At 40.3% G+C, this 26,921-nt stretch overlaps 2 protein-coding genes across 7 annotated transcripts in view; both read right to left on the bottom strand.

The window, feature by feature from the left end:
* The window catches only part of LOC136612061 (collagen alpha-1(VII) chain-like), a 268,004-nt gene extending 251,347 nt beyond the window's left edge, over nucleotides 1-16,657 (bottom strand). For 2 of the 6 annotated variants that reach the window (XM_066592145.1, XM_066592146.1), the window contains exon 1: nucleotides 16,307-16,657. The gene's annotated coding sequence lies outside the window, so the exon portion shown is untranslated. The remainder of the gene's footprint in view (nucleotides 1-16,306) is intronic. The other 4 variants (XM_066592141.1, XM_066592143.1, XM_066592144.1 and 1 more) reach the window with 3 other exon arrangements.
* A 5,134-nt stretch (nucleotides 16,658-21,791) lies between these two features.
* Nucleotides 21,792-26,921, bottom strand: part of LOC136612060 (leucine-rich repeat-containing protein 40-like) — a 76,759-nt gene continuing 71,629 nt past the window's right edge. Inside the window, exon 10 of the mRNA XM_066592140.1 lies at nucleotides 21,792-23,517. Coding sequence (XP_066448237.1) covers nucleotides 23,452-23,517 — 66 coding nt within the window. The 3' untranslated portion in view covers nucleotides 21,792-23,451. The remainder of the gene's footprint in view (nucleotides 23,518-26,921) is intronic.

The raw sequence follows: 26,921 nt of genomic DNA, 5'->3' as shown, positions 1-26,921 counted from the left end.
CAGTATAATGAATGCATTACACATTGGAAAATCGGAGGATAACAAGACTTACATTATTTGTGAATGAATTAAAAATACTTTGCCAGTAAAATTCTAGACAGACTTCCACCATCAGTAGCACTACTCTGTGATGTTTATCCCCAATGCCAGGTTATACAACAGCGCTATCTGCTGGCTAAAGCCAGTACTGCATGAGGTGGTACGTTGGATAAGCTCCGACAGCAGAGAGGCTGGCAATATACAGTAAAAGAACCCCGACGGATGTCTTCCAACATCAGAGCTATACAGCCTTAAATCATAATGTCTTAACATGTCAGACAGTGGATTGGAAAGCGTTAAATGATTTTTAAGTAGGTGTCACTGGTAGATGAGGCCTCAAGGGTAATTGCCGCACCACAATGCTGAGCAAACCCTATAGTAATAATCACTAAATAGCCAGCTGTCTTACTATTAACTTCTAGACCATAAGGATATTATTTTATATGTATTAATGTCTGAGACCACAAAAATATTATTTGTCAAATCTCTGGACCAACTGTCTTTAGATAAACCAGAATGTGGGGTGAGTTGTACTTTTTTTTAATGATACCATTTGTTGATCCATGCGACTTGTTGATAATTTTCTATTCCATTTTTTTGTAAGGCAAGATAGGTAAAATCAGCTATTTTCACCATGTTTTTTGTATTCTTTTTCATGACATGCACTGTATGAGTTAAATGTACTTAATTTTTTTCTCAGGGTCATTACAAATACAGCGATACCACATGTGTGATTTTTTTAATTTAATTAATTTTTTTGCATAGCAAAGGGAGGGGGGGTTGAGGTTTTTATTTAATACCTTTTTAACTTTTTATTTTGAATATCACCATATTTTATCATTCTTCTAATACACTTTTATGCTTCAATAAAGCAGTACATTATAAAGTCTATGAAGCTCAGCCAGGGACTCATAGGCCATCATAGTTGGCATTGGGACCCCGTGATCACACTGGCTGCAGCATTAAAGAGTTAAACAGTGTGTATCAGAGGTTTCTCTGGTCCCTGCTGTTTGAACAGGTGCCATGCTGTTATCCAACAACTAAGCACTCGCTCTCCCTGGCACAGGAGACCTGTGCCATGCTTCTGATGTTTTCGTAAAAAGACAATGCATCAGACTTAAGGCCATTAACAGCCACCATCAAATGCATATGGGCTGTCATAAGTGGTTAATCAGCCATAAACCGAGAACTCCACTAAAACAAGGCAGCGCTATTACTAAGCCACGAAGTTTCTTCCTTTTTCCTCCTCCTGCAACCTTCTTCTTTGACAGAGAAGGGGAAAAATAAGACAGGGAGAAGAATATTTTATTCTCCTTCATTGCCTTCATCCCTTTATCCTCCTCCTACTTCTCTTCATTCTTCTCCTTCTTAAACTTCTCCTTATTCTCCTTCACTTTATTATTTTTCTTTCTCTTCTCAGTAGGAGGAAGAAGAAAGACAAAGAAGTAAAAATAAGAAAATAAGTGCAAGCATGGTAGCCCAATCATTAGTACTTTTGCATTGCAATGCTGGGGTCCTTGGTTCAAATCTGCCCCAGGACAACATCTGCATGGACTTCTCCATAAAAGGCAGACCAAGCAAGGTGACTCAGTTGTTAGCATTGCTGCCCTGCAGTGCTGGTATTCTAGGTTCACATCTGATCAAGAGCAACATTTAGATGCAATTTTTCTGTTTTCTTTTCGTGTTTATTCTTGATGTCCTCCTCCTGTGGAAGATAACAAAAAAGTGTGGTGGTTCAGTTGTTAGCATTGCTGATTTGCAGTGACGAAACTGTAGGTTTAAATCTCACAAAGGGCAACATCTGGATGGGATTTTTCTATTACTTTTGTGCTTTATTTTTGCTGTTGTTCATCTCTTCTGGGGACAGAATAGACAAGTGTGGTGGCTCAATTGGTTTTTTTTTTCATTTTATCCCACTTTGTAGGTTCAAATCTGATCACGGGCAACATCTTGATGTTTTTTTAATGGTCTCTTTGTATTTATTCTTGCTGTTGTTCAACTCCTCCCCTGGAGCAGAATAGACAATTGTGGTGGCTCGGTTTTCAGTGTTGCTGATTTGCAGTACTAGAGTTGAAGGTTCAAATCTGGATTTAGTTTTTCTGTTCTTTGTGTTTATTCTTGCTGCTATTCGTGGAAAAGAACAGACAAGTATGGTGTCTCAGCTGTTTGTGCTGCTACTTTGCAATGCTGACGTTGTCGGTTAAAATCTGACCAAGTACAATATCTGGATGGAGTTTTTAAAAATTAATGCAAATGTTGTAATTGATGGGATTTGAACACAAGACCCCAGAACTGAAATCGGGGTAGATTGAAATTAAATAAGAGATATAGAATGGAAATGGGAAGAAGAAGATGGAAAAAACATCAAATGGGTCCCCTTTTTGTTACCTTTTCTATAATTTTTTTTTAATTTTAGAACTCTGCTACTGTGATCTCTCCTGAAATGAATGGATCAGTATGATCAAAATAGGAGGGTTAAAAGTGATTACCAAATCACAATAAGGAAACTGTATAGGACGCCAGTTTGATTAGCTCTTTACTATTCCTGAAAATACAAACCTCATGAGAATTATTGTGTTGCTTCTAAGCTGTACCGTATCTATTGTATGAAATTGTAATGAAAATTTTATAAAAGATTGAAATAAAAAGATGTTTGAAAAAAAAAAAAAAAGACGCCAGAACTGAAAGGCAGCAGTGCTAATAACTGAACCACATCAATAGAAATCACACACATATGTGTTAGGTGTTGGAATCAGCTGTCCCCACCTGAATATTTCAATAATCGCTCAACACAAGATAGCAGGTGGTGCTGGGATTAAATCCCTGTCCATTATGGAGGAGAGTCAGCCTAAAGAGAGCGCACATACAGCATTACATCAGTTATGTCAATCAATGGAGATGAAACACTTGACTAGAAGTACAGTATGCATTGTAGGAATACACTTTATTGTATGGTTTGGGGGCTGTTGATACAAGCTTTGTGAAATCTGTTCTCATTCCTTTGGAATGGATTCTCTAACACATGCCTTTGAACTTTGTTAGAATGTTGCTACTCTTAAAAGATGTGTCTAAATTATATGACGTTTGTCCACTGACTGAAGGCAACAAGTACAATGAAAACTATCAATAGAAAGCTGTGCTGTTTATAAGAGGATGGCTTCATACAGGCTTACCTGCCTGGAAATGTAATACGGTATTGTTCCCATTTTAAAAGATTAGATTTTTCATCACTGTGAATAAGGCCCAATGCACACAGGCAGATTTTTGCTGCAAAATCTATGGCAGGCACCTGGCCGTGGATTCCGCAGCAATGTCCGTACACAGCATGCAATTTAAAATGATTCTTTCACGCACACAAGCGGAAATCACTTGAGCAAGAATCGCAGAATGCTCTACTTTCGTGTGGGACTCGCATGGACTGCTTCCATTGCAGTCAATGGAAGCTGTCCGACTCACGGCGATTCCAAAATGTCAATTTCTAAATTGCAGTGGATCTGTACCATCGCCATCGCGGCATTCTCCGCACTACACATGTGCGCCGGCCGTCACATCCACAGAACACAGGAAACAATATCTAGACATGCGCGCAGTGGACAATGGCCGGCACCAGGTCAGATTCCGTTGCAAGATCCCACATGTGGAATCCAACCCGGCCGTGTGCATTTGGCCTAAGATATTTAACTAGTAGAGTCTGTGGAAGCAATCAATAAGAATGGTTTCAAATGTGAGCCGCAGCTGTGTCAAATTTATAGTGGAAAATTATATGAATATCAGTTACAATTTTCAGAAGAAACCCACAGTTAGAAGGACCCTAAATCTAAAATACAATAATTATAGCTTATAAAACAACTGAAAATATATAATTAATTCATAGTTATGACAATTTGTCTAGACAGAACTGAAACCTCATTTTAGTAATTTCATTAAAGAACACCAAAGCTAGACTCTACCTAAGGGCTCCTACCCACTTGCGTTTTTTTAACGCGATTGTCAATGGGACTTTCTAATGTTAAAAATGCATTGCACAAAAAGTGCAAAGCACAAACTTTTTAGCATTAGAAAGTCCCATTGACAATCTAATTTTAAAAAACACAGCGATATCGCAGCATTAAAAAACCGCAAGTGGGTAGGAGCCCTAAACCAAGCAATATCAATAGATTGCATCAAACTGCAATAAATACATACGTTAGGTATTCTGTTGCTTTATTTTATATACACAATACAATATGTACGACATATAAAAAGGAGTTTTTTTCAATCTGCGTGTCAAAGTCATGGCAACTTGTGAGACGCACTGCACCAGTACAATCATGCTTCCTACTGCCAGTGTAAATTAATATTCCAAATGTCTCACTTACATCACTGCTGTATTATCATGCATGCTGCAGTTTTTATTTAAACCCTTTCATGACCAATGGCCTTTACTGCTCCTGTGTCCAGGTCACACTCTGAAGTTCTGCTATCCCCACTTTCAAAAATAATCATAACTTTTTATTTATTTTTCTGATGACACAGCTGCACAAGGGCTTGTTTTTTGCGGGACAAGTTACATTTTTCAGTGGTACAATTTAACGTACCATATGTTCTATTGAAAGACTTAAAAATGTGTTTGTTTTTTATACCGTTCATAGTGCGGTAAAAATGACATGCTATCTTTATTCTGTGGGTCAGTACATTAAGGCTGCATGCACATGGGCGGGTTAGATGCCACATGCGGGAGCCCGCAGCGGAATCCAACTTTGTGCCCGTCCTGGATCCGTACGTACCTGTATCACCTTCTTTTCTGTACTGTGGCTGCTCTGCACAGCTCGCAGTCGAACATGCACAGTACAGTTTTGTTTTTTTTTAACTCCAGCTTTACCCACGGAATTCGCAGCCCGTCTGCAATATCAATTGCAGACGGGACGCGGGTTGGACAGAATCCATTGACTTCAATGGAAGCCGTCTGTGCAGGAACTGCAGAAAAATGGAGCATGCTGCGATTTTCCATCCGCAAGCGGAACTTGCAATTGGTTTCCGCTTGTGTGCATAGAGAATCATTTTTCCATAGCATGCTATGGAGGATTATTGCTGCAGACTCCGGAGGCGGACACCGGCTCCAGATTCCGCAGCAGAAATCCACCTGTGCGCATGAGGTCTTCAGGTGATACCAAATTTATATAGTTGTTTTATGCAGTACTACTTAAAAAGAAATAAAATACCTTTTTGAAAAGAAAAAGATCTGTCTTCATTTTATGAACCCCATAGCTTTTATTATTTTTGTGTCGATGGCTGAGTGAGGGCTTGTTTTTTTGCAAGTTGACCTGTAGTTTTCATTAGTACTATTTTGAGGTACATACGACTTTTGATCTTTTTTTTTTATTCATTTTTTTTCTTGGACCAAAAAGTACAATTCTGGCCTTGCATTTTCTTTTCTGGCGGTGTTCACCGTGCAGGATTAATAATGTGATATCTTAACAAAGTGTCCCAGCAATAATAGCGACTCCCCTATAAGCCTCTGGCCAGGTAGCATCTCTACAGGCATTCCACTCACCCAGCCTGCGGCTGCAGTCCGCTGCTGAGCCTGTCACTGCTGACCTCTTCCCTGTGTGACTGCACTGCGTAAAGGACGGCGCATTTAGATGCCGGGGAAGGAGAGGTCAATGTTCACAGACTGCACTACCATCGCCAAGTCGCAGCTGCAGGCTGGGTGAGTGGAATGCCTATTAGGTTGCTGCAGGGCGGACAGCCACATAAAATGAGCTGGTGGGCCGGATTCAGCCTGCGGGCCTTATGTTTGACATGTGTGAATTAATGTGTGTGGTTTATGGTCCTCAATCAGACTCCAAAGTTGTTATGCTACCGTGTTTCCCCAAAAGTAAGACAGTGTCCTACTTTCTTTTTATCCCCAAAAGCCAGACTATGTCTTACTTTCGGGGTATGTCTTATAATAAAAAAAATCATTACTCACCTCCCCCGGCTTTCTGGAGGCGGGGATTTCAAGCCCCCGCATTCAGAAAGCAATGCTGCGCCGGGGACGAGGAGCGAGCGACATCCTGCCGGAGCGCGACAGAACGCCGGGGGAGGTGAGTAATGATTTTTTTTTTTCTACGGTATGTCTTACTTTCGGGGTACGGCTTACATTGGCCGACCCCCCTGACACCCCCGATACGTCTTACAATCGGGGGTGTCTTACTATCGGGGAAACACGGTATCTATTATGTTATGTTTAGCAGGAGTCAAACCTACATTTATAGGCAGTTCTCTGCACTTATAATATAAAGACAAGCACAAATTTTCTGGTAAATAAAACTGCTAATGTATTAACGTTACCATGTGTAGCCATTGTAAGCAAACATAAAAACCTACATTCATGTTATATGAGAAGGTTTTTAATTTTTTTGAACAAATGGTCTTGATTTATACCCCAAGGCAAGACTATTTTGTGAAATATTATGAAAACGGAGTAGGCAATCGTTACAAAGTTTTCCTTGTTTAGTCTGATAGGTATGGTGACACTTAGGCCTCATGCCCTCGGCAGGGTCGGATTCCGACTGCAAAATACCACAGCAGAATCAGTCCTCCCACCCCCAAAGACCCTATACTGACCTGTCCGGATCAGCCGCGAGTGTCTTGGCCAGCAAGCCAGCACGGATGCGCAGGGCAGGGCATGACGTGCCGGTGCTGGGCTGTGATGCAGATTCTTGCGATGCTCCTGCAGTGCTCACAGCGGAAGAATCGCGGGACGAATGGCTTCCATTGACTGCAATGGAAGCCATCCGTGTGGGGTTTTTTTTCCCCACACAAAATAGAACATGCTGCAATTCTCCCCTGCGAGGGGAAAAATGGCAGTTGGTTTCTGCTCGTGGGCAGGGGAGAATCGTTTAACACAGCTTGCCCATGGACTAACATTGCTGCAGAATTCGCGACGGGTGTCTGACCGCAATAATTCCCACTATGAAAAGTTGATTTTATCTGCACTAAAGTATTAGTTGATTTCAATATTTATTAACATATTACCACACTTATGGCTTGAGACAGTAGCACTTCTTAATACTGTAAAAACACAGATCCTTGATGAGGGCTTGTGAGTTTCCGTATTTTGGCCAAAATATTAACTAATACCTCATATATATTGGTATTTATCAATATATCTGTATTAGGCAGTTTGGCCTTACATGCTCACGGAGCCTATGTGGTCAATGCCAATGTGGTACACTTCTGAGATACAGGGCAGCCCGTTGATGTAACAATGGCGTAATTAATAGACTGTAAACCTGTATGATGTGCCACACCTATCAATTGGCCTTATTCATTCTTTATCATTTGTCTTTGTACCTTTTTTTGTGCTGGGCAGCCGCTCCTGCCATTTGGGGATGTATTTGAATGGCTTTAATGTCAGTGTTTTGCACTTTTGCAATGCTCCTCCATGTTTGTGCTTTGGCTGATCGCATGTTTATTTTTATCAATATCTTTTGCAACATGCGGTCTGATCTTTTGCGCGGGTGGAGCCCAGGGTGCCAGTGCCAGCATGGATTATTCTTTGTCATTCTTCAGCCTCCTTAATCTTTATCTGTAGGCTTTGGATATGCATTGGGCGGTGCATGTTTGGCCTGGCATTCTTGCATAGTTTCTATCTTTATGCAGGTGTAGCACTGTTCAGCTGCTCCCTTTCTCGGGTTGGTCATGTGAGCAGTTGCTCCCCCAAAACCCTCATACTCACTTCCCGGATCCACCGCGTTATCGCGGTCCCTTGAGCCGGCGCGCATGCGCAGTACAGCGCATAATGCGTCGGCAATGGGCGGGGTCGCATATTCACATAATACTTAGGCTGTGTGAACAAAACAGTAGAATATCCGCAAGCAGTTAATGCATTGTGTCAGTTGTCAAAACCACAGCAAACACCAAAGCTGTTAGTGAACAAGACTCCCAAATTTGGTTTCACTTGCATCTAGCCCATGTGCTAACCAACCATAATGTGCAGAAATATACCATAAAACCACTAAAAGTAAACTCAGTCAAGTGTTATAAAAAAAAAATAGCTCAATAGTTAAACCGCCCATGGTAAACCTTTTTGCTATTTATTTAAGCTGAAGGCTAACAGGACATAAATATGGATTTTCTATAAACTGCATCTGCGTGTAGTTAAAGCACAAGATGTCTGAAGCTGTAATAGACATTTTTTATATGTTATAATAAGATGCCCCAGGATAATGCCTTCAATGTGCACATTCTGCATTTGTTTTACTGGGATAAAATCCGTGTTTCTAAGAAACCACGTACCAGATTTTGTACATTTAAATGATTTGTTCAAAAATGAACGACTGCCTGTTCATCCTGAGCGAGAAGTCGCTCACTAATTGTTTTGTTTCAGTGAGCTAAAACAAAGCAAATAGTGACTAATAAGCGATTTCTCACTCAGTACCTTATCGAGTCCCACATTTACACTGGACAACCATTGATTAAAATTGTTCATTTGAGCAATTTTTTGGCTGATAGTTGGCCTGTGTAAAATTACCCTAAAGTCAGCCAGATTATTTTAAAAAGTTGTATCAAACAAATTCCAACCGGGTATAACTTTAGCCTAAACGGAACTATTACTGATGACTTCAAAGTCAATGACTACCATTGCTCATATAACATTAACACAGATATGCAATGCGTTCCTTTGCTCTCACATGCTAATTATGCATTATCAATTCTCTCTTTTGTGAATTGTCATCATTCACATCGGTCTCTCTCCTCATTGAGGCTCAGTCTAAATTTCAAATAAGCCTATCAGTGTGAGTAAATCGGAGCACCCAGAAAAAATCCCCACAGACAAAGGTAGAACATACAAATTCCATACTCCAAATCTGAACCAAAATCCAGCGCTGCAAGGTAACCATGTTAACCAGTGAGTCTCATCGCATAGGTAACATAAAGAAATTAAAAATGTCACCAAGCCTACACCATATTAGACAGCTGGGACTGCCAGGAGGATGTAAATTATTTTGCTTATAAGGTAATTTATTTATGTTACTTATATGAGTGATTACCCAAAAGGAACAGGAATTCATTCATTAAAAACAATCTATTTGTACATTTTGAAACTTCACTCTCCTCCAAAGTACTCTTTATTTGGCTCTTGGCCAATGCACCACCGATCTAGAACGAAAGACTGACACAATCGATGCTTTAGACAACGAGGTAGGAAAATTGGATGATTACGCCCGAAAAATTGATCTTCTCAAGTTGAAATGTGAGGACCTAGAGTACAGATGCCGAAGAGCGAACCTCTGGATTACAGGCCTATCTGAATCTATAATGAACATGAAGGACACAGCTCTCAACCTTTTCTCAACCCCCAGGTTATACAAGAATCCTAAGTCATCGATCACCTAATCCTGAGCTTCTTAGAAACGTCATCCTTAAACTACACTATGTAGAAATGAGAGGCCAAATCCTTGCAGCGGCTCGAACACTGACCACTCTGCCAGGGGTCTCTGCATCTGTTCAGCTTCTTGCAGACATCGCTCCCTCGACACCAGCCAAGAGAACTCAGAGTTATAACATTAACCCTTCAAAAAGCCTACATCAATTATAAATCGAATTTTCCTTTTTGCCTTGGTAGCACGTATTAATCAGAGCTCTCACTCCATCAAATCCCTGGAGGACACAAAATGCATCTTGGAGGCAGAAATAATTCAATATGACCTCTCAATGAGTCTTTCTCAGTGACCGCCTTGGCCATCTTGCATCTGGACAAGTATTCGGAGCCCACATAGGGATAAGATGCCCTCCTAGGCGTCTTTGTGACAATTGGTGGATGCATGTGCCACAACAACTGAAAGCCGCATGTTCTTTATCTTTACATTTTCCTATTGTATTATTTTGTTTTTCCTATATACTGATTTCCCTCTCACTGTTATTTGATTATGTGCCTTTGTCCATTCATGATACACCATGATTATTTATTTTGATTAACAAGTGGTGTTGCTCTATGGTGGATGAGTTTAACCAGCAAGATTAGAGTTACTAGCAATAACTAGGCTACTGCTAGGACGGGGCCAAGATATTTGTTGCTTTATCCTTTACAGTTTCTGGAGGCACCCATACTTGGTGTGCTTTCACCCTGGACCAACTGCGGTCTTAAGACCCCACCATGACCTATTTGTTCACATTTGGTTATATTTCTGTTCTACTAGTTTTGTTAAATGTAAGTACCATGAAACCCACTCACTCATTTATTATGTCTAACATGCAGCATCTAAGTTCATTGCAGGGATCCACTTTTCACCATGGTTGTTATTATTTCACGTTAAGGGTTTTAATACCCCCTCTTAAAAGATATAAGGCCTTTTTACAATACCTTTTTGGGATACTTCATCCTCCCTCATCCAAATGAGATCTGCCTTACCTCTATCATGTGATCTCACTACATTATAGAGAAGATACAGATTTAAATTCCTCCTTATGTCGCTTCATTCCCCGTTTCTCCCTATAATCTCTAACAAAGCTTTCTCTTTGAGCTTACTTTCTGGCACTTTTTCTTGGTGGTGGGTCACCTATTAACCTTGATACACCACTTTGTGCCCTTTTCTAAATTGCTCACTTCACAACAATTTATAGAAAAGTATAACCTGCTGTTCTGCCATTAGTTAGAATTATCACAAATCTATAGTTTTCTACACTCCTTGATTAACTTGCCTATGATAACTCCACCTATTACATTTGAACATATTTGTCTCATGTCCCCGCACCATCTGGGTATTAGCTCTCTCTTTTATATACGAGTACTAGCTTACCCGTCGCTCGTTGCTGCAAAGACAGATAGACATACACACATTCGTTTTTATATATATAGATAACAACCAATCACAGCGCAGCTTTCATGTTACCTCAGCAGTATAATATATAATAACCAATGGCAGCGCAGCTTTCATGTTACCTCAGCTTTATAATATATAACACCCAATCACAGCGCAGCTTTCATGTTACCTCCGCAGTATAATATATAGCAACCAACCACAGCACAGCTTTCATGTTACCTCAGCGATATGATATATAACAACTAGAGATGAGCGAACTTACTTGTTTAGGGCGTTTTTGCACTCGAGCACAGCTTTTTCCGAGTAACTGAATACTTGGATGAAAAGATCCGGGGGGGCGGCTCTCTCTCCCACTCCCCTCTGCAACCCCCCGCTCACCCCTGGCACCCGGCGAATCTTTTCGCCCGAGTAGTCGGTTACTCGGAAAAAGCGGTGCTTGAGTGCAAAAACGCCCTAAACGAGTAAGTTCGCTCATCTCTAATAACAACCAATCACAGAGCAGCTTTAATTTTACCTTTGCAGTATAATATATAACAAACAATCACAGCACAGCTTTTATGTTGCCTAACCAGTATAAAATATAGCAACCAATCACAGCACAGCTTTCATGCTACCTCAACAGTATAAGGAATAGCAACCAATCACAGCTCAGCTTTCATTTTACCTCAGCAGTATAAGAATTAGCAACCAATCACATCGCAGCTTTCATGTTATCTCAACAGTATAAGGAATAGCAACCAATCACAGCACAGCTTTCATTTTACCTCAGCAGTATAAGAAATAGCAAACAATCACAGCGCAGCTTTCATGCTACCTCAGCAGTAGAAGAAAAAGCAACCAATCACAGCTCAGCTCTAATTTTACCTCAGCAGTATAAGAAATAGCAACCAATCACAGCACAGCTTTCATGTTACCTCAGCAGTAAAGGAAATAGCAACCAATCACAGCACAGCTTTTATGTTCCCTCAGCAGTATAATATATAACAACCAATCACAGCGCAGCTTTCATGTAACCTCAGTAGCATAAGATATAACAACCAATCACAGCGCAGTTTTCATGCTACCACAGCAGTTTAGAAAGTAACAACCAATCACAGCGCAGATTTCATGATAACTTAGCAGTATAAGAAATAGCAACCAATCCAAGCACAGCTTTCATATAACCTCATTAGTATAAGTAGCAACCAATCACAGTGCAGCTTTCATGTTACCTCAGCAGTATAAAAAAAATAGCAACCAATCACAGCTCAGCTTTCATTATACCTTCGCAGTATAAGGAATAGCAACCAATCACAGCGTAGCTTTCATATTACCATAGCAGTATAAGGAATAGCAACCAATCACAGCGCATGCTTTCATGTTACCTCAGCAGTATAATATATAACAACCAATCACATCGCAGATTTCATGTTATCTCAGCAGGATAATATATAATAATCAATCACAGCGCACCCTTCATGTTACCTCAGCAGTATAAGGAATAGCAACCAATCACAGCGCAGCTTTCACGTTACCTCAGAAGTATAAGGAATAGCAACCAATCACACCTCAGCTTTCATGTTACCTCAGCAGTATAAGAAATAGCAACCAATCACAGCACAGCTTTTATTTTACCTCAGCATTCCCAATATCCAGCAATTGTCTTGCGAAACATTTGGCGGATGCATCATTTTGTAGTTGAGCACGCATCCTGTTGCTCGTAATGCCTTTTTCTTTCCTGCTTGAGATGGAAATCGAACGATCTATGTCTGGGGGGCATAACTGTCGATGATGCTCTCACGCCCGACACCTATTGTAGGATAGTTGTACTATGCCAGAAACCTTCGCAGGAGTGTACTCAGCAACTTCCCAAAGTTTCATGGCGATTGCATGAATGGTATAGTAATGCATAAAGGACAGACAGACATACATTTTTATATATATAGATGACATCAGGAAGTGAGAGAATTAAATTACGTATGTAAAATTTGGACGCTAATTCTTTTGCGCTTAGAATTGAATAATTGAGTTGGGACCCATTATCTTTTCCTATTTATGACATAATTCTTGTGCCAAATTTCATGTTTCTACGGCATTGGGAAGTTGGAGAATTAGTGGCAATGCCTTTTTCTTCCGTGCTTAAGATGGAAATCGAACGATCTGCATCTGGGGGGCATAACTATCGACGATGCTCGCTCACGCGCTACCTACCGTAGGATAGATGTAGTATGCCAGAAACCGTTGCAGGAGTGTACTCAACAAGTTCACAAAGTTTCATGGCGATCGGAGGAATGGTGTAGTAATGCATAAAGGACAAACAGATATTCATTTTTATATATATAGATGAACCATCCTCCAGGTGATGTTAAACTCCCTTTTATGCAGCATTGAGAACAGAATCTAGGCATATCCTTGTCACTAATTAGATGGCATCATTGCTGCCATCAGGTTACTTTAGTCACGCCAAAAATAAAAATTCTCCACAGGATATACTTGGCCCATAGTATGATTCACTTTTAATATGCTCCAGGATTCTCTTCCTGTTTCCAGGAATGCTCTGATCCAGGAACTATGCTGCATATCTCATAGTCCTGCCCCAAAGCTAAATCTTTCTGGAGATTTGTGGCTAATCTTAAAGTCCCTTTACACGCAAAGATGATCTTTCAAACAAATGAAAGATTGAAAGATTTTGTGATCTATTTGCACAAAGTGTTAATGGATATTAACACTTTATCATCTTCATTTGCATGTAAAAGGACCTGCATGAGTTGTTTGCAGAGCCCAGCGTTTGTTTAAACACATGCCCAGCTGTGCAAACAGCTGGCAGTACATTCCATTGTTTTCCTTGTAGCTTGTGTAAACATGCCATGGGGAGAACATCCTGCAGTCTTTTGAAAGATAAGCGAAATACATTTAAATGGAATGTATTTGCTCAGTCTTTCTTTCAGCGCCTGAAGCATGGATTTTAGGTGAACCAAAATCCATCGTTCAAATGAAAAGTGCACAATGCCCACGTTTACATGTAACAATTAGCGTTCATTTTTGGCTGTTTGAACGTATTTTGAGCGACAATCATTGTGTGTAAAAGGGCCTTTATATAAACAGTTCTAAACAAACCGCTGGACTTACATTATACTTCTGTATAGAGATGAGCGAGTACCCAAATGCTCGGGTCCTCGTTATTCGAGTCGTGCTTTTCGTAAAATTCGAGAGCTCTATTCGAGTAACGAACCCTATTGGGTTGCCAAGCTTTTTTTTTTGTTCTCTCTCTTTCTTTCTCTTTCCTCCGCCAAGCCAGCCACAAACTACTGTTGACGTGCGCAGCATCACAGCGGGGAGGGGTCAAAACTGACCTCGCTCGTGTAGTGAGCACCATCAACTATGCTAATACTCGAACGAGCATAAAGCTCGGAAGAGTACGTTCGCTCAACTCTACTTCTGTACTTACCTTATTCTTACAATCTGTACTTACATTGGCATACGTCACAGAAGGGGAAATATAAAAACAATCATAGAAAATGGCCATATACTTACTTACTAAGGACGGCAGATAGATGCATCCTCTCATCATGCAGGTAGCAGACTACCAAATAAGAGAGCTAATTACACCTGTGAGGGACACCAATGAAACAGCCACTTACACAGCCAGCCTCTTAATATAGAGGGGGGGTAGCTGCTTGGTGTATACTCCCACACAGAGTGGCTACAAAGTGGCAGACCTTCTCATACATGTAGTGCACCATGCAGACCAGCAACCTATTAATGACGCCATAATAGCTTAGCGGGTTGCCCTGCACCTCAAAAAGTGAACCACATTGGTACTGCCACCCTGGGCTCCCCCTGGCATTTTATAGCCACACTGCATGTAAATAATAGATAATAAATGCAAGGCATTCGTTGGATTTTGGCCAAGATACATCAGCTCACAAACCGCATCAAGGTTACTTGCTTGTAGTGAGTCCCTATACTACTATAAATACGTCACAGAAGGGGAAATATAAAAGCAATCACAGAAAACGGCTATTACTTACTGACTAAGGAGGGCAGATAACTGCATCCTCTCATAATGCAGGTAGCAGACTACCAAATGAGGGAGTCTGATTCCGCATGCAGGGTCCCTGAGGAGAATCCAACCCTGTGCCCTGCCAGTGACCCCCGTGTACCTGTTTGGAATGGTCCGGCCGGCTTGCCAGAGCATATGCGCAGTACAGATTTTGCCACGCCATCGCTAAGCGATGACGCAGATCCCGCAAGCTTTCCACATCGATAAATGTAGAAGGGCCGTGGGTCGGACAGCTTCCATTGACTTCAATGGAAGCCATCTGCACAGAATCAGCCTAAAAATAGAGCATGCTGTGATTTTTCTGATGCGAGTGGAAAATCGCAATTGATTTCCGCTCGTGTGCAAGAAAAATTGCTTTTCCACTGCATGCTCTGGGTGGTATTTGCTGCGGAATCTGGAGGTGGACGCCTGCTCCGGAGTCCGCAATTCAAATCCGCCCGTGTGTAGGCGGCCTTAACCCGAGGAGATAAAAAAATTTACATGGAGCAAAATCAGGTGAATAAAGAGAGTGAGGCAAAAGTGTCACGCTGTTTTTCATCAAAACTTAGATAACACTCAGCGCTGTGCGGGCAGGTGAGTTGTCATGATGGAAGAACCCTGGTTGCCACAAATCGGGACATTTTCTCCGTTCACAGTGATGCAACATTTTCAACACTTTCAAATAAGAACTTTGGTTGACGGTTTAACCCGGTGTTTCATACTCTGAGTGCACCTAGTAACACAAGTCTGTACTAGTAATGCCCTGCCCACCAGAAGAGCATTCCTGTTTCTTTTGGGTACCAACTCCTATATTGCCAACATAATCCACAGCACTGTACAAAGAATGTCATTACTTACATCAATCCCTATTTTTGATGGGGCTGACAATCCAGATTCCCTATATCAGACACACACTAGGGCCAACTACACAGGGAGCCAATTAACCTATAGTTATGTTTTTGAAGTGTGGATTGTGGGATGAAGCTGGAGTGCCAGATGAAACTCAAATACAACCACAGAGAAGATGTAAATTCCATTATAACGTTTAAAAAAAACGAATATATCACATAATGTGTACATGAATGATGGCTGAATTAAATATGAATGAATGAAGTATGTCAATTAGCATGTTCATATTGCTATAAATAATCACCTGAGTCAGGAGTTTTCTGCATACAAGATGATCAGATACAATGAAAACTAGCTGACTTACTATACAATGGATTTAATTTTTCTTATATTCACAGTCATATGTAAAATTGTATTAGTTGCAGTAGATTAAAAGTAACATGCATATCTCAATGTAAGATTATCAGAACTTGGACATGATCTACCCTGGTGAATTTTATTATACAGTCAAATATCTTACTTCATAGAATATAAGCAAAAGGATTTGGATGCCCTTTGTTCATCACAAGGAATGTATATCAGCACTACATTTGTAAGAATGTCTTACCTGCACAATGCATGGCTCAAGTAGAAAACAGCTAACTTCCTTTATTTTCACAAGTGCTTGACAATGACAATGAAAAGGTGGTGTAAAATTCCTACCATCCCAACCTGTGCCAACTCCAGAATAAATCCGGTGTGTTTCAGGTGTTCTAGTTGATGTCTTAGACTTGGCTGGAGTAAAATTTAAAAAAAATTACTAAAGAGAAGTTATGAGCAAAGAGGAGGAGTTGAATCCCATCCCTCTACCATATGTTCAGACAGCCCTGCCTAATAAAAATGCACTGCTATGTTCACCACTAGAGATGAGCGAACGTGTCCGTAACGGACACATCCGCACCCGGACACCGGCTTTAGCGAACACTGGAGTGTTCGCGCGTAAGTGTCCGGGTGCCGCCGGGGGGCGGGGAGATGCGCGGCGGCGCGGGCGGCAGTAGCGGGGAACAGGGGGGAGCCCTCTCTCTCTCCCTCTCCCCCCCGCTCCCCGCCGCACCCCCCCGCGCTGCCACGGCGGCCCCCGAACTTTTTCGCCCGAACACCGAGGTGTTCGCTAAGTTCGGTGTTCGGGCGAAAAAGGGGCGGGGCCGAACGTGTTCGCTCATCTCTATTCACCACTACTTCACACATATAAAGAATGTAAGCGAAAAATATACCTTCAGGGAAAAATAACTGCAATTAAAAGGAATTTTGAGTCATGTCTGTAATAGAAAACTTGAGAGGTAACTCACCTAAAGCAAAAACTAACATAAATGTTCTCAAGTGAAAGAACTTCAGGAAACTATGAGGAAATGGTGCAGCTCTGGTCAAATGAAGATTGAAGTATATCCACATTCTGCATATAACCTTAACTATTAATACATTGTTTGTAGTCCATTACTTGGCTACATAAAAAAAAAAAAATCGAATAAATCACTAGAGACGAATAAATCACTTTTGTGAAATGACTCAGTAAACTGTTATGTATGTGAAATCTGTAAGTATGAAGTAGAAAATTTTTCTTATGATTACTATGGTGTTTTATGATCAGTAACAACAAAATAATTTGCAGTTAATGGCTCATTCATAAATAAGTGTCCAGTGTTATAGTATTATTACCTCTGTACTTATAGCGGTATGCTTTTACTAGAAACATATTGACTTTCCAGTATGATATACTCTCTAGCTCATTGGTTCCGTAAATAATAAGGAAAATAATGTACTCCATCAAACTGCAACTGGGGTTCTGCAAGGGGTGTCACATGTGGATAGCAGACACCCAAGTGGGTAGCACAGCAATTGACGACTACTGTTCGGTTTTCTATGATTTGACAAACCTCTTAGTATACAGGAAGATTCCTACCTGATCACAAACCTGGAGAAAGAACTGCACCCTAAAAATGTGCCTGTCCCTGGGATGTACAGCAGGCGCATAAGGACTGCTTGAGGCAACCTGGCTGTCATCTTGGCACTGCTGTCAAACAGGATTATTATCTTATCAGTCAATTGCTCTTCACTCCTGCACATCCTACTACTCCTCATTAGGTAACCTATTATGTGCGCCATATCCTTTATGCCAGGATGAGATGTCAGTAGCTCTTAGTAGGTGTCGATGGTATGAGGAAACCTGCCTGCTCTGTCTGGTTACAAAGCACAGGAGCTGTGAATGCTGCAGGTGAGAGAGCTGCTGAGACCTCGTGCTGCAAGTACTATGGGGCAAAGATTAAAGTGAAGATATGGTACTAGGTAAGGCTCTGTTTACACTTCTATTCATCTTTTCCATTGTTTGACTCATAAAAACTCAACAATAAAATTACGAAAGTGCTGGGTTTCAGCACAAGATGGGCATGATCGATGCAAGACAGACCCAATTGACTATAATGTCATTCACTGGTTTTCCATCATACCGCTCATCATTTTCCCGGACACAATAGTGCAGCACACTGCAGTATTTTGTATATGAATGTTACCAAATCTGAGCCCAAGAACGGGAGCTTCCGATGCAGATGTGAACAGAGCCTAAGACAGTTAGCTTCTGGAGAGAGGTTGTATGGGAGGTGGGGATGATACTGGGAGAGATGGTACTGGAGGGGGAACATGATTTTGGAGGCAGATTCATACTGTTTACATTATATTGTAGAGCATAGGTGTCAAACTCATTTTCATCAAGAGTCACATCAGCCTTATGCTTGCCTCCAAAGGCCGATTGTAATTGTAAGACTGTACAGTAATGGTAAACTCCATAGTGACCTCAGTAGTAATAGTGTCTCCCATAGTGACTCCAGTAATAAGTGACCCCCATAGTTGCTCCAGTAGTATAAGTGACCCCCTTAGTGACTCTAGTAAGAATACTGACCTCCATAGTGTTCCCAGTAGTAATAGTGTCCCCCATAGTGGCTACAGTGGTAATAGTGGCCACCATAGTGGACCGAGTAGTAATAGTGACCCCCCTTTGTGACTCCAGTAATAATAGTGACCTCCATAGGGGCTCCAGTATATTTATAGTGATTTCCATAGTGGCCCAAGTAGTAACAATGCCACCACAGTTGCCCCAGTAGTAATAGTGATCCCCATAGTGGCCCAAGTAGTAATTGCCCTCTATATTAGAGGCCACAGTAGAAATAGTGCTCCCATAATGGCTCCAGTAAGTAAAAGTGTCCCTTATTTTGGCCCCAGCAGCAATAAGTGACTCTCCTATTACCTTCTGGCCCGGCAGCATCCCTACAGGCAGTTCACTCACCAAGCCTACAGAGCCAGTCTGGCAGCAGCTGCTGCTGAATCTGTGACTGCAGACCTCTCCCCTCGGTGTCTGCACTGCATACAGGATGGAACACTCAGATGTAAGGGCGGCAGGTCAGCAGTTACAGACTCTGAACTGCCACTGCCAGACAGCAGCTGCAAGCTGGGTGTGTAGAATGCCTGTTAGGTTGCTGTATCGCCAGCGGGCCACATAAAATGAAGTGGTGGGCCAGATTCGGACAACGGGCTTTATGTTTGACGTGGGTGGTGTAGAGGGTGATGACACTAAGTAGGATACCTGATACTAGATGGGGGATAAAGGATACTGGGGGATAAGATTATACTGGGGGAGTTGGAAAATGATATTGAATGAGGGAAAGGATGATAGCCAGGGAAAGGGGAGGAGAGATGATACTGGGCAGGGGAAATATACTAATGGGAGGAATTAAATTGGAGGGGAGGAGAGTCCTTATGAAATAAAAGAAATGATACGAGAAGGCAGAAACAATACCTGGAGCAGAAGTGATACTTGAGGATAAAAAAAAAAGAGATGCTAAAGCAGATGAGACACAGAGATGATACCTGGTGAAGGGTGGAGAGATGATACCTTGGGGAAAAAAGAAAGATTATATTTGGAGGTTAATTGACGGAGTATACCTAGAAGAAAATGTGTGAAGGTGCTTTTATTACTTAATTACAATGTTTACCAAATGAATACATGGTGCTAAGCATGTACAGTATGTAAATATACAACATTTTCAGGTTATAGCACTTCACGTTTATACGGTGGAAGTTGTTTTCTGACACACATTCATTTATTAGACCGCAGGGTTCATTAGTTTATGTAATTTGCTATTCATAACTAAATAACTTCCAGAGTATACATCATCACATATTAGATAAATAAAATAAATACCGTTTTGGCTGATAGAAACATTTTCAAGCATAAATTTTGATATGCACCTCCTATTGAAACAAAATTTAGAAAGGCATGTGCAGTTTCTTCTGAAATAAAACTATATTTTTGTGTTTAACTATTTTCTACATCAAATATTCCTGAAATATCAGACTTGAATGTAAAGTGTTATGAACAACGAGTCAGAAATCTCAAATATAATTTAGTAATTAAAGGGAACCTCTAGAAATTATTTATATTATTTCTTTCAGCATGCAGTCATTTTTGGTCTAAAGGAAGATACCTTTTTTCCGCCAGTTAGAGATTTCAGACGTCAAGATAATTTTTTGAGCGATAATCGTTGTGTGCATTTACACGATCCGAGAACTGCTGTGTTCTCGGAGTGCTCAGCTTGTTTCCCGCTGAGCGCTCCAAGCTGGGTATACAGAAGACACCTGGGGCGCTGTCTTCTGTATACTTCTGCTGTGTTCTTTGAGCGCTCAGCTGGTATACAGATGAGCGCTCTGAAAGGGGTATGCAGAACACAGTTGGAGTGCTGTCTTCTGTATACAGCTGCTTTGTTCATGAAGCGCTGAGCTGGTTTACAGCTGAGCGCTCCAAGCAGGGTATGCAGAACACAGCTGGAGCGCTTGTCTTCTGCATACTCCTTCTGTGTTCTCCAAGCGGGATACCGGCTGAAACAATAGTATCAGCGGTATCCCGCTGAGAACTCAGGGCTTGGTCGTGACAAGGCTCATCGTTAACGAAAATTGCATGTTTAGACACAACGATTGTCACTCAAAAGACTGCTTTTGAGCAAATTTTGAGCGATAAGCGTTGTTTCTAAATTGGGTATTACATTTTCATTATTCTATTAACAATATGCTGCCATGCTTTTGCTGCTGTATACAAATATGCACAGGCGCCAATTAAGAAAAGCTACAAGTATGCCGCATTGCTATGTACAAGAGACAGTCCTGGGAACATTTGTCAGGACCCATCTCCATGGTGTTGTCACCCCCTGCCATCAAGCACTTCTATGGACAGTGCTGCGATCATGCTTGTCTGCAGAACTAAAAGACCTATCTTCCATAACCTGGACAGTAGCAGCAGGAGCAGGGCTGTCTCAGCCATGTCTCAGTCATGTATGTCAGCAGCATTACCTTGGAGACCATAATGATGAAAATGTACATCATGGAGCAGAACTGACATATTGACGGAATAGGTTAAAGTTCAATTTCATCAAGATTTAAAATCAAACAAATACAGTATATAGTTTGTTTTCCAAGGTTAAAGTAAAGGCCCTTTTAGACACAACGAGAATCGCACAAAGCTGTCTTTTGAGCGATTTTCGTTCTGTCTAAATGCAGGGACATCGTGCAGTTTTCGTGCACGAGTCGTTGATTGCTGAATTCTAGCTTGCTAGAATTCAGCAATCAGCTGTTGTTAGCAGAGCAGGCTTTTATCACAGCCTGCACTGCACTGTGAATTCACAGCAGGACGCTGGCAGTCAGAGTGGAGAAGAATACAGCTGTTTGTTTATGCAAAGCAGCTGTATTGTTCTATTAGGGACCATGGCTGTGTCCTGCTCCACTTGCATATTCTATAGTACCTAATTAGCTACTACCCTGTTTCCCTGAAAATAAGACATCCCCTGAAAATAAGACATAGCATGATTTTCCAGAATTTTTGAGCATGCAAAATAATTTTTCAGGTTTTTTGAGGATGCTTGAAATATAAGCCCTACTTCAAAATTAAGCCCTGCTAACAGTTAATTTTAAAAGTCAATTTAAATAGTGTCCAGGCAGCTATACATGTAAAAAAGTTAAACCTTTTTGAACAAAAATTAATATAAGACACTGTCTTATTTTCGGGGAAACACGGTATAAAGAATGCAAAGATAATCGCTTAAAACTCTCACTCAAAGTATCGTTTGAGCAACTTTTGAGCAATCATCTGTCAGTGTAAATGGGGCTTTACAGGGCACATGTGCATACATATTCCACAGCACTGTCAACGTTAATTGTCTTGTACTTCGGCATTGTTGTGTTATCATAGTTAGATTGAGCAACCAGAGTCCAGTTTACATTTTTCTAGCACGAGTAAGAAAATGAAAAATGTTTTTTGACTAGTCAGGCCATTTGACCCTCAAATAACAGCAGTCTGACCCACCACAAGAGTGGGAAGTACTGTCATGGGGATGTAGCAGCCCATTTATTTCTTGCTGCTTATAAAAGGACCAATATTATCCTGCAATGTTGTAAATAGGTTGTCCATATTGATATTAGTCGCTGTCCCAAATGGCACTCAATCTAATATAACCCATTCCCAATTTGTTTGCTTTTTGAAGTTTGTTTTATAAAGGATGTCCCCAACCTTTCTTTAGGTCAAGTGCCACAAACAAACATACTATTTATGTGAAAAATGTCTATAAATAGTGTAACTGAAATTAAATATTTTTAACTTTGTTTTTATTAATTTGAGGCAAACAACATAACAGTTAATAAAAAGAATAGTGTGTTCAGAGGTCCACTCCTGCAGAACTAAGGCACAAGGCGAAGCTTGCTGAGAGAGCAGATGTGTAGAAGATGAGTAGTGATGTCCAGTCCAATAGTATGTAATTTTCAGTACATTTGTATAGAGCTGTGAATGCTTTGTAAATATTATTTCTAAGAATTTTTGTGAAAGAAAACTGAAAAATATGCTATAGTAGCAAGTTTGGAACAGGAATGGGGATCAAGAACTCAAACAAAATATGTGGTAGAGGGAGTGAGAGGTATACAGACAGAAAAATAAATGTGACATATCAACAATTTACAACAGATAACTGATTAGAACAAATGTAACATTCAAACAGAAATCTTTAATGGGCATAAGTTGATTATGTGCTGGTGTAAAATCTAGTTTGACTATACCAACCAAATTTCTGTTATATGATATTGACCCAGGGCAACACTACATTTATATGGTTCTTAGTCTGGTGTTTGCTGCTTGCTATATGGTTCTGATCCTGTTAAAATGTTCTACTAATAAAATGACAACCAAGTTTCAGTGGGGTATAATAGTAACAGTAGCTTCCAACACATAGGGGAGCCATAAACAGGGATTCAGAGAGCCACATCTGGATGCCATGCTATGGGTGGGAAGAGACTGGTCCAGAGTTTGCAAAATAGTATCAAAATAAAAATTTCCACAAAGAGCTTCTGTTACCATTGTAACATTATATCAAATTAAGGTATTTTTCATAATGCATTACATGTGAATCAACAATACACTAGATATACTGTATCTTAGTCAAGAAAATGAACACCTGGTTTGAAATGTTACTATTTAACAAGTGCAGTGCCTTGTAATTGATACAGCTCATGAAAGACACTAATATGTACAGCACTTACATGGTCACTAATGAAGGGCTAACTATATGTAATATGACAGAACAGCTATTTCAGAAGATGCAGACTATCAAAGCAGAATTCCCCCCTGCTGTGGTCCCATTGTAGACGATGTTTGAGGTGGAGCATATTTTTTTCCTTGTAGATGAATCAGGAACTTTCTTTTGACATCTCCGGTGGAGGCTGTGACAATAAACCGGCCACCGCATTGAGAATCTGCAAAAAAAAAAAAGCAACAGAAATCTTTTGTTTTACACATATTTCAAGATATGATTTTTATTGATAGCATTCTAATGATCCACATGATATGTGTTTGCTGCAATGATGTCACAATGCTAACACATATTTGTTTAAACATGGTGTCGATCTCTCCCTGCAACTTATTACTGCAAGGTAGCCTCCAAGAAGAAACACACTGATAGATGGGCTAGTAAAAATGGGCTAGACAACCCCTTTCCATGTGGCACATTACCGCATATGAATGTGCAAAGGGGTACTCTACTTAGGAACCCACTTTTTTAGACAGCTCTGCTCTAAAGCTGCCTGTTCACGGCCGTGATGGAATATTGCTAATGATATTCCGCCGCGGGGGAGGAGGTGTGAGCACTGCCAGGTCTCCGTGATGAGCCTTTCTAATAGATAGGCTCACCGTGGAGAATCGCGGCAAATCGACGCATTCCACAATTTCAATCCCGCGAGCAGAGAATCGCTATGATTCTCTGTTCGTGGACGGCGAGCTGCGCTTTTTATAGTTAACCTATGGAAAGCATTTACTGCATTACCTACGGCCGGACTATTGCGGCAGATACTGCAGTGACATATCGCCGGTAGACAGGCAGCCTTAATCTGGCAGATGCAGCCGTTCATATACTACATATTCACAGGAAATAGTCAAATGAATGACCATCATGTAATACCCTGGTGGTTTCTGCAAGGGAAAGGCCCAGACGATGTTTGTCTGTAAATAACTTCTAATAAAACAGGTCTTTCTGGTAAGTTGCTTCATTTCAAAAATGCATTGAGCTACTAAGACAACATCTTTATTGGAAGTTAATTCACTACTGTGAAGTCATTAATTATAGTGACTAAAGGGTCACTCTGGTGATTTTTATTCATTATGTAGCTATCTCCCCCAGTATATGTAAGTGAGCTAGTGAGCTGGTATCTGATAAGCATCAGGCAGGAGCTTTCATGGAAGTGGTTGCAATACGCAGAGAAGACCTCCAGAATGTGACAGGCAATCAGGTGAAGGGGCAGGGATGGAATTTTTTTTTTACTGGAGTGATTCTTTAAAGATAAATGCTAGATTGATCATAAGAGTGGAGTATCTGGATCACATGTTCCTTCTAGCTGCATAAGCATTCTAGCAATCGGTGAAGGTCCCAAAGGATAGGTTATAAATGCCTTTGGCTAGAATATCCCATTAATTAATTTAATTCATTTAGATCTGCATGGAGTTTGAGTGTTCTTACCATGTTGACATGAATGCCTTCTGTATATTCTTGAATTCTCCTAAATCTACTGTACATTGTGCAAATGCATGTGTAAATGTGCTTAAACTTGTCTAACTTAAGTAATAGAAAATGCCAAATGACTCTGCAGATGACATAAAGTAGTTACTTAACCTTTCGCTTATGTGATCTGTTATGCTATATATCACAGCTGCATTCATGTGTGCTGTAATGTCATGAGGCATGTGTTTGCAGTTTAAAAAAAGGCACAGTAGGTCCTCCCATGTAACATAGTTGTATTTGGTATTTTACATTTGAAACATGGAATTCAGTCTTCCCCAGATGTTAGATAAATGCAAAATGCATATCTAAAGGAATAAAGTAGAATAGAATTTGTGCCATTGGGGTATTGTATGTTCAGATGAGGCAGAAATTCCACAACATACCCTAAAATCTGCACAGAGTTTTTTTTTAACACCCTATTCACAGTACAGTATTTTATTGGGGATTTTAGGTGTAGAATCCACTCTGCATGAACATACCATAATACTATAAGGGTGCTTTCAATCTCATATTTACCAAATACTGTATATTCTCCAGGTAAATAAACAATAACAATATGCTTAGCAGGAATAATAAGTATCAATACTAAGATAACAAGAACAGCTAAATTCTATAATTCAGGAAACAATGACCATGATACATAAGCTATGAAGTAATCGGTATTACATGGTGCATTCATTCATGGAACTACCAACTATGAACTACCTAAAGCCTCCAAAAGCAACTAAAATATTTCTTGTATAACCTAATGAGCACCTAAGGGCTGCTGGATAAGCAACAATCAGTCATATATCATACAGCCCTCTCTTTACATTCAGTAGGGCCTTAGGCTGCATACATTGTTTGGACCTGATAAGACAAGTCCTCTGTCTATACTTGTCTTGTTATATGAAGTTACTCTTATAGAAAAAGAGCTGCTTTTGGTTGTTCTAGAGCTAAATTGTAGTCTGATATATTATTATGTATGTTTGAGCTTTATACATAACAAATAAGATACCACAGAGCATGCATCCTTCCTGTGGGGAATGTAGGATTACTGATTGCCTTATTACTGTGGTATTGCAGCATAAGGTTTGCAACTATGCTTCAGTAGATGAAAGAACACCAGCAGCTCTTGCATGGTATCTGTCACTTAGTAAAGCTAAGGAAGCTTCAGTCCATCATCACTTTTCTTATTACTTCCCTTTTCATTTCATGAGGTTGAAGATGATTATAGGCTATAGAAGGGTAAAGAAAATCACCAACAAATTACAATGTGGAGAAACACAGAAACACCGTTGCTGCTGAAGTCTCTAGTAGCTTTTCTACTATATCTCACCCCAGTGCTGGATGTACAGCTGCTGTATAATGTCCTCCATGCTGCTACTGCTACATCTGAGGGTAAGAAATAGGATGATCTCTTCTTTTCTAGGTGTGCTGTGCATAGAAACATCTAAGTAACTAGTCTATACCCACTGCCTCAGAGAAAGCAGACAATCAGTGATGGAGTCTGCAGAAAATGGAAAAACTAGTGAAAAAAACCATGTACAAGTCACATAATGGACAGAACCAGTGATACTCATCATGTACACACAAGACCGCTTATTCTGAGTAGTTACCTGAAACTACAGGTAACCTTTAATTCAGGATGGCTTAGTATCATAAATAAACATCAGTGATAAGTAAAACATCAAGATAATTTTCATCCAATAAGCCAGTGTAAAGAGTGGTCTAAAGGCATGGAAACACCTGAATAAATGGAAAAGTGTTGTTAGGAAAGTCATCCTGTGTGTGGCTTGTTGCTAAAAGGAAGGGAGCAAATCTGTGAGGGTTGGTGTCCGATGCAGTGGCCATTTTGAAAGACGCCATCTTGGAATCAAGTCTATATTTTCAAATGGAAAGGAGTGCATGTGACAAAAATCAAGTTCTGGCACTGTGCTTTTTTTCTTACAACATTCATTTGTGTAGGATAAAAAGTGTGACATTTTAATAGTTAAAAGTTTTATGAACACGGCGATACCAAATGTGTTTCTTTTTTTTAATTGTTTAGATTTTTCTATTGGAAAAAATGAGAAAGGTTTATATTTATTTTTTTAATTATTTTTATTTTTTTATATATATTTTAAA

Source organism: Eleutherodactylus coqui, chromosome 2, assembly GCF_035609145.1.
Source record: "Eleutherodactylus coqui strain aEleCoq1 chromosome 2, aEleCoq1.hap1, whole genome shotgun sequence".
Taxonomy (NCBI): domain Eukaryota; kingdom Metazoa; phylum Chordata; class Amphibia; order Anura; family Eleutherodactylidae; genus Eleutherodactylus; species Eleutherodactylus coqui.
This window is presented reverse-complemented; position numbering and strand designations above follow the sequence as displayed.